Source organism: Crocodylus siamensis, chromosome 5, assembly GCF_052110815.1.
Source record: "Crocodylus siamensis isolate JL-2025a chromosome 5, ASM5211081v1, whole genome shotgun sequence".
NCBI classification, from domain to species: Eukaryota; Metazoa; Chordata; order Crocodylia; family Crocodylidae; genus Crocodylus; species Crocodylus siamensis.
Window position 1 is genome coordinate 127,675,434 of NC_143399.1, and position 14,357 is coordinate 127,689,790.

The 14,357-nt window shown below is 38.5% G+C and overlaps 1 protein-coding gene across 14 annotated transcripts in view; it reads right to left on the reverse strand.

Moving 5' to 3' along the window:
* Nucleotides 1-14,357, reverse strand: part of ARPP21 (cAMP regulated phosphoprotein 21) — a 268,867-nt gene that overhangs the window by 46,785 nt on the left and 207,725 nt on the right. For all 14 annotated transcript variants that reach the window (XM_090050296.1, XM_090050299.1, XM_090050301.1 and 11 more), the window contains one exon: nt 6,947-7,073. In XM_090050296.1, the coding sequence (XP_089906422.1) occupies nt 6,947-7,073 (127 nt within the window). The remainder of the gene's footprint in view (nt 1-6,946; nt 7,074-14,357) is intronic.

Sequence of the window (14,357 nt, forward strand, 5' to 3'; positions counted from 1 at the left end):
CCTCCTGCTGAAGCTGTGCCATGGTGCATAAAAGAATTAAAGATATACTGGGCTACAAAATTGGGGAGGGAGAGTGGGGGGATATTGAGAGTGCAAGTCTTTAGCCTCATGATTATGACACTCAAGTGTAGAGGGGAACTGCTTAGGCACAATTAAAGATTTATTGATAAAATACTGAAGTAATTATTCAAGCAAAGAGTAAAACCCAGGACTCTCCCCTTATGAGTGTCCTAGACACTAGGCAACTGAGTCAGGCTGTCCTTGCTTCTTCCCTCTGGCCTAATGAGTCATGGACAGTAGAATAACTTCAGCCAGATGGCTGGAGAGTGTCCCCATATACAATAGTCTGCGATCTGTTGGCTAGCCAGGAAAGTGGATGACACACTCCTTTGAGGCACAGAAATGAGTTGAACCTAGGTCTCCCACACCATGACTCCTTTAGCCACTGATCTGATGGATACAAGGCCAGTTCCTCCTCTCCAGATGAGTTTAACAGAAAGTGATGACTGCCTTGGGTGCAGTGCAATCCTGCAGACATGCTACAAACATTTTCAGTGCATACCCACTAGATCTAAGGGGAGAAAAGTAGAAGACTACTATTTAAAGAATCCTGATTGACTTGAGGTAAGGTACTGAGTTGTTGAGCCCTGGCAAAACTAAGATGTGTCTGAGCCTGCATAGAAGTAAACCCTGAGGAGCTTGAGGAACGTATGTCAACAGAGGCACTGTCAGGGTCAGATGACAACCAAATGAGGGTTTGCAGGATAGTGATTTAGGCACCTGCATTCCACCAATCTCCCAATTTAGGCATTCAAATCCTCTTTTTAATCTGGGCCTACATGCTTGGAAGTTGTAAAGGACTATGCCAGGGTTAATGAAAGTACTGCTAGATAGTACTAAGGTACGGTGCTGTAAAAACTGTGGGATGGCTGTCCATTCTTCTTTATTCAAGCCATCATAAAAACAAGAGATGTACCTCATGGGGCATCCTCAATAGGTAACAATATTTCTTCGATAATTTTAGCCCTTACAATTTTGATTATCAAACATAAATGGACACCTAAGGTGCAATTTTGTTTCATTAGTACAGTCAGCAATTGCCACTGAGGATTTACCTTCTGTGGATAATTAGCTATAAAAAGTTGCTCACTGTTGCTGCAAGAGCAAAGAACACCCTGTAAAACATAGTGGAACTACATAAACAAATCTGTCATGGACCATGACATCCTGACAGGCTGCTAAATGAAGGTAGAAAGCTGCAATCTTTCTTTATAAAGTTCTGCACTGACCATGATGACAAGCCGCTTTTTTAACTCTGCATGTGCACCCTCCCTCTGCTGAGGTGTCAGTTTATTGTGGGAGATGCTTTGACTAGACAAGGCAGAGTAAAAGGGATTTGAAGATAAAAACCCTTCAATTATGCTGACACCGAAATGCTTAAACTAAACTCAAATTTAGTGTCTCATTGTCAGTTTGACTCAATTATTCTAGTTAAACAAATTTATGGACTCCATTAAGGTACATCTTGCCCTGCTTAAAACCTGTTTCAGAGCAACATTAAAGAGGCAATAACCTTTTTTCTTACTGGAAGCTATAAATGCTAAAAATATGCTATTACAACAGAAATATTACCTTTCCTTTGAGGTAAACATTTGCTGTTTATAGAATATCCATGCATTCTTATCATGAAAGGAACCATTACATCCATGTAGTTTTCAAATATATATCTGCCTCACATAATTACATCCTTTTGTCAGAGGTGCTATTGTACATAGTAAATTGTTCTGCTTTCAGGAAAAAGCAGAGACGATTAAAAAAGAAAAAGGGAAAGATAACACAGAGTAATGCAGGGAGATTTGAATAGGAATTGGCTACTTTATGTGATCAGAGCACTGAAATGAATCATAATGGAAACATGTCTTAGTTCTCAGCTACATAAGAAATCGTAAAACCATTAGTAAGGTAGAATTAGAGAACAAAAATCCAATTGTACAAGGCCTGTGTTAATCTCTGTGGACATGTTATGTTTCTATAAAGGTTTGCCAGTATGGTACTCCTCAAGCTCTAATTTGCTCAGTAGACTGTCTTTATTATGGATCTAAGACATACACTGTATGGTTTAGTTACTGTTTATAGCAAAGTGTCTGAGAAAGATATATAATAAACCAAACTATTTACCAGGTAAATCTATACACCGGAAAAAAAGGAAAATAAAAGTAAGTCCTGCAGTAAAGCTCTGTCATACTTGAAAAATGCTTGGGATGTTTATGATATGAGCGCCGGGCACATTCACCAAACCAGAGAAAATCATGCAACTTGTCCATCTCAGTATCTTCATCTATGAATGCATGTAATAAATAATACTTACCTACTTTGAAGTAATGGTTGGGCAGCTTAACTGGTTCATATTTGTAAATCACTTTAAAGATGAAAAATATTTTCAAAATGCTAGGCATTATTACCACAATCACCAACAGCAACAATATAAATACACAGATAAAAAAATATAAAATACCCTAATTCCTGTTTTCATCAGTCATGGTAAACTGCAAGTCATTACTAAATGTAGGTCTACTTTTCCATTCAAGGACAAGAACTAAGCTGAAATGTTTCCAAACTACTAACATAGAGACCAATATTAAATAATAAAATACTTGCTGATGGTGGCAGTGATACAATTTATAGAGTCCTGTCTGATGGGAATGCAAAAATATTTCTTCATTTAACTCAGTCAAGAAGTGAGGCCTTCTATGGAGTAACAACAGATATATTTATTTGCTCAAGAGGTCAACCTATTTTTTATTGATATAATGGTGGAATGAGAGAAAATTAAAAAGTGGTCAATGAACACTGGCTAGAATGAAACTAAAATGTAGTTCATTCCTCAAGGAATACTAAGATATATCTGAAAAGTTCTTTAATATATTCAAAAAATTTCAGAAATGTTTTGTCGTGGCATATAATATACCATTCACTTGAACCCAGACCTGTTTATGTTTTTTATGCCAATTTCTAATTTAACTCCCCCCCAATTGCTCCATTAAAAAGCTCAAAGATGTTCTTTCCATCGTACACAAAAAATTAAACAGACATATTGGCCCTGAAAAAAATAAATTAAGTAAATCCTAATGACCCATTTGAAATGTATTCTGCATGCTACAGTGAACCAGCTACAGATGTGTCCCTGCTCCCATTAAGTTAATGACAAGACTTTCAGTGACTTCAAATGTCTTTGCACCTTGCAGGATTGGGCTTAAACACTGACATAGGAGGAATGCAATGAAGAAGAGCAGTCAATTAGTTATTTAAATGAAATGCAACAAAGTACTTCAGAGGCAGGGCTACCCTGCTGCTCTGTAAAATCTTCTGTGAAACAGACTCCTCCTAGAAATGGGTCACTTATTCTCACAGACAAGATAGCACTCTTAAAAAAAATTTAAAAAAAAAAAATCAAAAGCTCTCATCCCTCTCACCAAATGATTTATTGCTGTCAGATCCTAATCTAATTTTAGGTGAGCTCATCTTTTTTTCTGCCCTGGAGCCATTTAAACTTCATATTACTCTCTTTCCAGAACCATGAGAGAATACAGACTCCCTTAGCCATTAAGGATGCTGTACTGACATTTTACTTTAGCTGTTTGCTGTAAAAGTCATCAATATTGCTCCACTCATAAAGAGACCTTTTCTAAGAAAAATGAAAACAAATTGTTGGCATTAGATCAAATTCTGACCTCTGCAATGCAATGTGGGAAAACTACAGATCCTCAATAGTTTGCCTGAGCTATGAAATCTTCTGAAGTCTTACTAGTAAACTTTCTTATTTTAATAAAAACATTCTTTGAGCTCTCAAGATTTACAGTGTCTCCCTGTTCAATCTGCTGTATTAGTTCTTCTGCTGGTAGCCCCACGGCATGGTCTCCCATGTGCCTATCTATACTGCAGCAATTCTCTCAGCAGCAGCAGCAGCAGCAGCAGCAGCTGCAGGTATTATAACTCTTCTGGGAAGCAATTTCAGAAATCATCTTTTCAACTACCTTTTCATTCATGTCTGCTTCCATTGCCCACTCTTCTACATCCTGAGCTTGCACTCGTTACTGCTGCCACTACTTTTTCCGTGTCTTTAATTCAAATTGTCCTGGTTCTCAACAGCTCTTTCTCAGTCTGCTCACATGCTATTCTCCAGCTCCTTACTTGTGCATTAAAACAGTAAATCTCCCGCTCTGCTGCAGGAAGCCTGCTTTTAGACTGGCACTTCTGGGTAACCAACCCAGAAAGGTTTTGGATTAAAGAGTTGTGTGTACGTTCTTGAAATAGTTGAATGGGTATCCAGGGAGGTCGCCCACTCCCAGTTTGAGTTTCTGGTGGGCAGCTGTAACATGAGTGAATTTATTTTGCTAGATTCCACCCAGCATCATTTATATCCATCAAACAAATTCTGAAGGGTTAGTGACTTTTAAATGCCATGGGAGGTGAAAGGACATGAAAAATCTGAATATTCAATCTAATCTGTACTCATTTATTTGCTGACTCTGAACATAAGGGAAAATATGAGAAACATATATATAGTTAGTGGCAAAGAAAATCCCCAAGAAAAGCTTCTGTCACCATCTACTTACTTCCTTCGAGGTATTTTAAGATATTTCAAAATGTAAGTTGATAGCAAGATACAGAACCATATTGATTCAGGTTATATGACACAGGTAATGCTGAGATTTACCATCATATGGCATGGACATCAGGGGAAATGAACTGGCTCAGTTATAGAAATCAAAAGAAAAAATATAGGTTTTTATTATACTCCCTGCTTCCCCAAGCAGAGAGTTTTCTGCTCAGATGGATCATGCTGGAGTTCCAGGAGAGGCGATGGGCATAATGCCACACAACAGCCTCCCTGCTACTGCAATCCCCTCTGACATCAGTGATCATAGGTTTGGACTGCTCAAGGGACTGTAGGTAGAAGAAAAGGAGAAATACCAAGGAAGCAGTGAGGATGGCATGAGTTTGTATGGGACTTTGGGTTCCCAAGTATCAATTTGCAACAGTGCAATCAAGCCTACTGTTAAAATCCATTTAAAAGAGCCAAATCTGAAGGCAAGTCTTAGGAGCTGAGTTGTAGGTAAATGTTTTATGCAACCAGTACAGAAATACTGAGCCACTGTCACAGTATTAGTACAAAACGTAACAATAATATTTCAAAGTGATGGTCAACTGAAGGAAGAAATTTTAGACTCAACTGAGAATTCTTTCAAACTCCTTCATCTATGGATACAGGAAAAGAAAGCAATGAGAAAAATATATGGGAAAATATGACCTTTTCACCCCTTTGAAATGTGTACCCAAACGTAATTCCTGTTATGCTACAGTATATCTTTACATTTGGAAATCAGATCTACAGGATCAGATAGTTGAATTTGTTCTGAAAAAAATTGCTGAGGAATTTCAAAACAGTCCTTGTGTACTTTATTTACCATAACTTTTACATTACTGATGGGCCATTTAACTGATACAATAAATATGGTTTCACAACAACCCAGCAGACCCAGATAATTCCATGCAATTCAATTTGCACTTTGATTTGAAGATCTACTGTGTGTGAATAATGTATATGGTACCAGACTGTAAGACAAGAGAAATTAGACAAGATAGATGGCCTTTGTGAAGTATTACATCTCCCTCTCGGTCATATGTTCATCCATAGTGAAGAAATCAGGCATAGTCACCCACCATCCATACTGACTAAAAACCAGTGCCAATTTTATTAGAATATAGGATGGCATTAAAACAAGTTATTGACCATTCAAATTAATTATAATAACATTTGTAGTAACTTCAGTGACTTTGTTTCTCTGAACACCTCACAAAGTGTAACAAATATATCAGTAGTGGTATTTTAGAGATTGGGATATGGGTTAAATGACCCCGTAGGTCTTCTCCATCTCTCAGATCTGTGCTAGTTATTCATCTTGAAAAAACTTAGTAGAGAACCTATATTTCCAGAAGCCGCAAAATTCGTAGGAAATTCCACCAAACCATATATAGTTCTGGAGCCAGATAAATAATATATAGAGAAACAGAATGCTTCATCCTACTTGGCACATTTATAATTGTATATCCTGTAGGGAAACAATCCCTCCTACCATAGTTAACACTTGTTTGAGACAGGGCACAGGGGAGGTTTGTACCAGAGAAACAGACAATCAGTGATTTTTCAGAAGCTCCGTTTATTCATTAGGAATGCAATGAACCTCTCACCAGCACAAATAAATCAACACACATCAGTCCCACTCTGCCTGTCTCCCACTTAATCTGGTTTAACTAGGGGTGACACGACACAGTAGGAAAAGAGACCGGTTCACTGTGAGACCTGCTACTCACTCTCTTACAGTGTAACGGCCCCCCTTCCAACTGCACATTTCAAGAAGCTAATCCAAGTGGATACCATAGGTCACCTCTTTGCCTGCATTGTTCTTGAAACCCAGCTCAAAAGAAAGACTGGAAATAGTGGAGTATTAGCAAGGAACTGCAATTCCACTGGTTGGTTTCATATAACTAATATACTTTCAACTATGTAGAGCACAATACTCTGTGAACACTTCCACTGCTGGTTTCTTGTTTTAAAAATGTTTAGAAAGCTCATAGGATGAAGGAAATTATTTGTAACATTTGGCTTTAAAATGAAATATGGAAGGCCATACTACTTGCCCTACTTCAGGTCCACTGTTTAAAGTATTAATGCTGTGAGCACATGGCATATGCTGGTTACAAGATGACATCGCTATAATGTGCTCGCCTTTCCATCTTTGACTTCCTAGCACAAACTGTTGCAACATACTTAAAAAGGCAAATTTCCAATTCTAGCATTTTGAAGCCCCAAAAAATATCATCAGCAGATTCATCAGTAAATGCAATATGAACTACCAAAGAAAAGAATAACAGATGCAAATACCTGCTTGCTGTGCAGTCTGTGGTATTTGTTGACTCCGCTGTGCATTGTACTGAACTGAGGCAATGGGTCTGTACTGCTGAGTTGCTGAGGTAGCGTATTGACCAGATGGGTAATAATACACTGGCATCTGCAGAAAGCAAAAACATCAACTAATTTCTTACAATAGAAATCATGGACCTACCAAAAATACAAAGGGACATGTACTTTAGTTTTACAGTAATCAAAAGAAAATTTTGCTTAGTATATTTTCAAATACTGCTGCTCAGTGTTAGCTTTCCCTTCTGTAATGTGATCATTGATGTCAGAGGTTTCTCTGCACGTCCACTGACCGATCAGACAAGTGTGGTTAGGGCCACTGGCATGTAAACCCAGGTACTTATTTATAGCTGGGTTGATTGGGGGTGATTTCTGGTGCAAGTCCAGAATGAGGCGCAAGATCAAGCACATGAATTACTTTTCATTGTCACCACTCTGGTTATCAGTGTATCAAGGATAGGATAACATTAGCTTGTATGATGGAAAAAAAAAAACCTAAATGAATACTAAACCTAAAGTCAAAATGTTATTATTAAAAAATGGAATGTCTTGGTTCTCATCTAATTTAATGTCATACAAAAGCAAAAAGCACAGCTTTTTAGAGAATTGTGTAGGCTACATGTAAAGTTGGGGAGCTGTGTAGCTCAGTTGGTAGGGTGACTTGCTACAGATTGGAACAACCATGTTATTCCAGGTCAATCCTAAATGAGGGTGGTGGGCTTTTGTGTATTGTTTCCACTTCTACCCTGGCCCTGAGACCTACCCAGCCTCCTATCCAATGAGTACCAGGAGCCACCTGGGGATCAAAACAGCTGGAGTATGGTTTTGATCACATCACCTCCTTCTCATGCCAAGGTTAAAGAAACAGTGGAGCCCTGCATCCAGTGTGCTTCAATGACCTGTAAACAGGCTACCTCTACATGTAAAAGTTACACCCACATAGTGGAGGCCAAGGGTTACAGAAATACCAGCTTCCTAATATAAATGGAGACTCTCTGCAGTACAATTAAATACATTCTAGGAAAATGGGCAGCTGGGAGTCAAAATGTGTGCGTTTATGTGAGAGAGAGACAAAGTATATTTGCATGCAAGGAACAGTCTCTATTGCTAACTTATCACCACTCTTTAATGAGTAAGTTTTCAACTGCATGGACCTCTCTATTTAAAGATACTAAGATCTTTGAAATTAATATATTGTCGACCAAATAGAGATTCATAATTTTCTTTTTGTAATTCCCTGCAGTAGGTACTGAGTCAGCCATTTTTTCTAGCTGCTATTTTCCTTTCTTTTCTTAAAGACTGAACCACCTCACCTACACAGATGAAAATGCAAGTCTGAGAGCAATTGAACACGGTGACTTTTCCTGTATACACTATATCATCATTACAGAAGCATTTGAGCTTAAACAGTTTGAGATGACCCTTAGTAAGTTCCACAACACTCAAAATATCCATTTTCAGCTGAAGTGACTGCAGTTACTTGGTAGACTTTGGAAGAATAGAATATAAAATATATACAGGAATACTGGTTCAAGATCTTTGAAGGAACTTTCCTGGTTGCTTTTGTATGATCCGCAATGTAGGTGTGTAGTTGAAAAATTACTGCGATTCATTTGTTTTTCTACATAATACTTAGTTTCTTTAGAGGGACACTCAAAGCTTTGCATTTTTTTACAATAACAACGAAATACAGCCTAGACTTTATTCAGACTGAGTGGTACTTTACTTCCTGAGCAGTTCTTCTCGAGTTCACTGGACTACTTTTAAGGTAAAGTATTACTGGTTGAGAGTAAGGGTAATAGAATCTGTCCATAAGTGATTGAAATGTTACAGCAGCCGAGACAATTCCTTAAAAATCAGGATACAATCTTAGATAAAAAGCTCTTTATCGCTACAGAACTATTAAGTGAAAAAGTGCTAAGTTGCAGAGATATATAGTACCATGCTGGCAGATGAAAATGTGATTGAAAGCATCTAATGAAACCTATCTAGCTCATACTTATTTTAAAGTATGCTAACACTTCTTGATAATATTTTTTACAACTCTGGAGAAAAGCTATCACAGTATGTTTTACAGTGGACAAATCTTCACAAAATGAGGTTAACTGCCAGAGAAAGAACAGGAATAACTATAAAGAGAAAGGTGAGGGCAGAACACAGTTTTAGGAAGGTAAGCCAAGGACAGAAAAATGGGGAGAGGATAGAAGTGATAAACTAAGAAGAAAGGAGAGCCAGGATCAGCAAAACTGGAGTGAGAGAAGTAGATGAAGGGAGAACTCTAGGCAGAATTTGCAGGATTGGATATCAAATCTTTGTCTGCCCTTCAAGGATTTTCAGTCAGTGTAAGTATCCATTGCTTTGTTTGCTCAGGTACAGTTTCTCCAAGTCTTTCAAATGAAAGTAAACTCTTAGGCTGTGTCCACGTGAGCACAGATGCGGAACTGCAGCAGCACAAATAGTAGCAGCCCAAATTTGTGCCACTGCTCTCTGCCGTAGTCTGCACCCCTGCTCGTGCTTTGCAGCAGGACACACTGTCCCACTGCTCCATGTGCTGCAGGGAGGACTGGCTAGGGCAGGCAGTGTGGGGTACCTCAGTATGGGGCTAGCAGGTACCCCAGAGCTGCCTGCTCCCCAATCTCAAGGCACACTGCACCTGAGCCAGCTGCTTAGCAGCTGATTGGAGTGCAGGATGCCACAGCATGGGGGCTCCACAGTGTGCGGAGACAGGGGAGCAGGCAGCCAAGGGCTGTCTCCACATTTGTCCCAGCAAACATCACTTGATGTGCTTTGCACCACTTTTTTCAAACTTTTTTTGTTTTGTTTTGCTACCAGAAAATCCTGGTAGCAAACTTTGCCCTGATGCTGCAAATTAGCAGTGCTATGCATGGTTTAACATGCAAGGCATGCAGTTTGTGGCACCATAAAGAGGTTTGCAGGGCCACAAACTGCATGTGCCTGCACGTCTGGATCTGGCCTGAGTGCTTTAATTAGAACATGTTTTCAGTTGTTCCATCTCTGTATAATAAAAAGAAACTACAGCCTGTCTCTGAACTACCTACCTATCTTTGTCTCCAAAGAGCACAACACTAGGAAAGGCCATTATATAAAACTACGGAATGATGGTGGTCAGGAAAGAATCGTCAAATGTAAAGAAAGATTGAATAATTGAATAAAGTCAAAGATTTCATTTTAAATGATTTGGATTGACTGAAGCATGGTAAATTTAGTGAGGTAAAAGAGACCATATTACAAAAACAGCTGTTGATTTAGGAACATTCAGGAAAGTTATCAGGGAATCAACTGAAAATGTAACGTTGATGTATATGAATTTAAGTGTGTTGAGTCTAAGTGAAATCCTCATTCAGGAGCAAAGGTGCCTTAGGTCAGTGTAGTTTAAGCATTTTTTAAAGCTTTAATTGAATTGATCTTTCTAAACTTTCCAGTGTCTCCTTGCAGACAAGCCACTTAGGCATTAAAAAACAGAGACTAATATGGGTTGCTGCTTGCCATTATTCATGGCAAGGAGAGTGCGTAGGTATTAAATTAAAATGAAGCCGAAACAATTTAGGTTTTGAAATGAAATTTGTAGTTGTATTTGTTCAGCTTAGGTCATAACTGCTATAGTATTTAGCACATAAATAACAATTTACACTTTCAAAGTAATGTGTAAATATGCACTAAGTGGAAAAAGCACATAAAACAGACTGAGATTTTATCTACAGTTAGCCAGAGGGATTTTTTTAATGCAGTGGAACTGAATACATTTATTATATACTCTATTTAGTGGCTTATCAGTGCAGCTATCTATCAGTTTGAAAAATGTTGTTAGTGGTATGGAATATTAGGTGGAAAATCATTTAATTTAGGGAGATTAATGGATGAATTTGGTGGTAATCAGGCATGCATGACTTGCTAAGAATAGATATTTTTGTTAAGAGACTAGACATAAAAAATGGCTTGATGTAGAATATAGAGATGGGTTAAAGTAGGCTCAGTGATTTAGTGATCTTGTCAGACATACTTTAATTTGTCTTCAGTACAGCTCTCCTTCAGCTTACAGACATACTTCCCCGAACCAAATGAAGAGTTATCCACTATGGTAGTACTTTGGTGAATAATGGCGTTCACAGAATCACAGATACCACTCGTTTTCCCTATAGTGTTTTCTTTAGCTTCTTTAGCATTATCCTAAATTGCTCCAGAACTGGGCATAACACTGCAGAGACACACAGGCCATTATTATTATTGTTGTTATTATTATACCCATTTTATGTGATAGCCATCTCTATAGTGGGAAATAACAGTCTGAGAAAAGCAATAGCTATTTTGTTCAATTCATCTGTAGTTCACTACTTTATCATCACCCAGGATCTTTCTCACACTACCTCAGAGATAGCCTTTCCCAAATTTGAAGAAATGCTGTTTATTTTTTCATTCTACAGAGAATAAATGATATAACATTCACTTATTACTTTGATTACTGTCTTATATCGCTCTCTGTATCAATTAACAACTTGATTCTGTTCTCATGCAAGTTCTCATACAGTCCTCCATACCTTGTCAACAATTTTGGTCAGGGTTGATTTTACACCTTCATCTAGACGTAATAAAATCAGCTGCAATGCTTACATTGAGGATGGACCAAAAATGAATATATAAATTCTCTCAAGAAATCTGTGTAACTCCCATTATCACTAATAACAGTTACTTCTAAAAAAAAAAAAAGGCAGTCTGCAGGATCTGCACTGAGCTAGTAAGATTTTCTGAAACTCTTCCCAGTCACTGCATTGTCTTGACTAGGTCTTGATTTAGAGATTTAGAGGATACTTCCATGTTAAGGGCAGAACAATAGTGACTCATGACAGTGTCCTTTGTGTGGGATGGTAAGAGGTGTACATAAAAACTTGTGCTTGTCTGAAGAGTTCCCACTTCTAGGTTACCCCTTGGCTTCTCTGACAGTATTGATCCTATAGGAAGCATGGTATGAGCAAACTTTTTATTTTCTGGTGACCACTTTTCAACGAATTTCCACAGCAAAGAAAACCAACTTAAATTAGTGCAGACTCCCCGCTAACCTGCAGAGAGGATCCATGAGTGTGTGGAGAAATACCATCACCTAAGCCTTATGTCCTCTTTATCTGTTAATCTTATACTCCTACTTCTATGAGGGATGATGTTGTGGAGGCAGGAGCACATTCCCTTCACTCACTGCCAAAATGATGCCAGCAGAAGAGATGATTATGCCTTTAGTGAGGGGCAAGAGAGAGGTACTGCTGACATACTCGCTGAACATGTCAATCTAGTCCTTTACTGGGATGCTTGTGCAAGAAGAACTAAAGAATGGCAGTCAGCATTGAAAAGAAAGTGTTGAATGGATAGACAAGATTTTTTTTGTGATATGGGAAGAAAAGTAGGAATTTGTCGCTAGTATGGTGAAAAGCAAAGGTAAATCATTACATGCAGCTCTTACCAAATGGCCTATTTCTCACAGGATGGCATAAAAGTGAAAGGCTGGGCAGAATTATTTTTGGGTTACTAAATAATAAGTCTGTTTTTTAGACTGAGAATATACAGTGAGGAAGGAGTAAGAATAAGTGTTTCCCCTCTCAGACATCTCTATTTAAAATCTGTCTCTTCCTATTTTGATGCAGAGTGGGAATGGGGGCCTTGGAAAGCAGCAGTAAAGCTAGCTTTAATGAAATTTTAATATATCATTTAATATTTTAGTGCAAGAGATCTTCAGGCTTGAAGGTTTAGACAGCTAATTTCTTTCACCAGATAGAAGTTTGCACTTGCTGGACCTGCTCCCAAATTTTCATTGCCTTCCTATATTCCAATGGCATTTATGATACCAGAGCTAATCTTCTAGAAATCCAGCCACCACTGCATTTACAGGAACTAATCAGCCATTCACAGGCAAAACTCTGTTTTACTTATATAAATTCAATAGTAAGTGCTACAATTTAAAAGTGCTTTTACACTGATTGCATTGCATTGATTATTGCATCATAATGCTTTGTATGCATACACATCTTTAACTGCTTGTTTAGTTTTTTTCTCTCTCTCTTTCCTTCTATACTGGAAGAACAAATATTTTCTCCCTAGATCACCAATTCACATCTTGAGACTTCCTGAAGAAATTACTTCATAGAACAGACAATAATAGCTAGGAAGACACTGCGTGCATATGGTAGGGAAGCAAAATGGGACAAATCCTGACCTGGGTAATTTGTGTCACAGAGGCCTTCAGGCAGTCCAAGCAGATGCCAGGGTTGTAGAAGGATAGTGAGGGGTGAAGGAGGAGATTCTCTCAGCAACAACTGTTATAGAGATGTCAATATTCGGTCTTTCCCGAAAAGCGAAACGGGTGGTGCTCCCTTCCCTCTCAAAGTGGCTTGAGGGATTGGTATTTTGGGGTGGGGATGGTATCCCCTGAAGGAGTGACAAACTAAAGATATTGAATGTTCAGAGGGGTCTAAAGGCTGCTTAGAAGGTTGTCTGCACTGAAACATAACTGCTTGCCATCCCAACGACTCAGGGTAAAGTGAGAAGTGAAGACACAGTACAGGGACTGAGACTGATGCAAACAAAATAGATGGCTTTCTCCCCTCTTTTTTGACCATGTCAAGTCTGCAGGGTATTAACGCAGCCTCAGAACTGGGAAAGAGAAAATTGGAAGAGGGGGCAAAATCCAGAGAGGAACTATTGCTGGTGCTTTTGCTATCTGCCCTCTTCTCAACCTCTAGGAGAAATGAGCAAAACTTTGTGAGCCAAGAACATCTTCGTTACACATTCTCCACAATTCTTAATACATATGGATTAAAGAGGAGCTCAACAATGCAGTATGGGTCCACAAACCCAAGACACTAGGCTCCAAACACCCAACAAAGGGACAACAGCAAAGAATGCTTGGGCTCCCCATGGGAACGGGAAAGAAGTGGCATGGCAGAAAGACAGATGCACCATGGAAAATTCTGCACTTTGTTTGAACTGGATCAATCCATCACTGATTATTTGGTATTATATAACATTTTACACTTGTTATTTAACTGTATCTTTCAATGCCCCAGTGAGGTAAGTGTTAGCACCTCCAAGTCATTTGCAGGGAAGGTAAGCTCAGAAGTTCAATGACAAGCACAACTCCAGACAGCAAGTCATATCAAAAACAGAATTAGAACTTGGGTCTCCTGACACAAAATCCTGATGTTAATTTATAAGAATGAAACATTCTGATCCTTCAACTATTTGTGCTCAGCTCCAGGAATTTTGAAATACCAGTAATGCCTTTTGTTACTGGTGAAATTTAAAAAGGTTTATAATGACCACAGCCACCATATGTATCAAGGGAGTAAGTAGTATTATCCATTTTTCACAT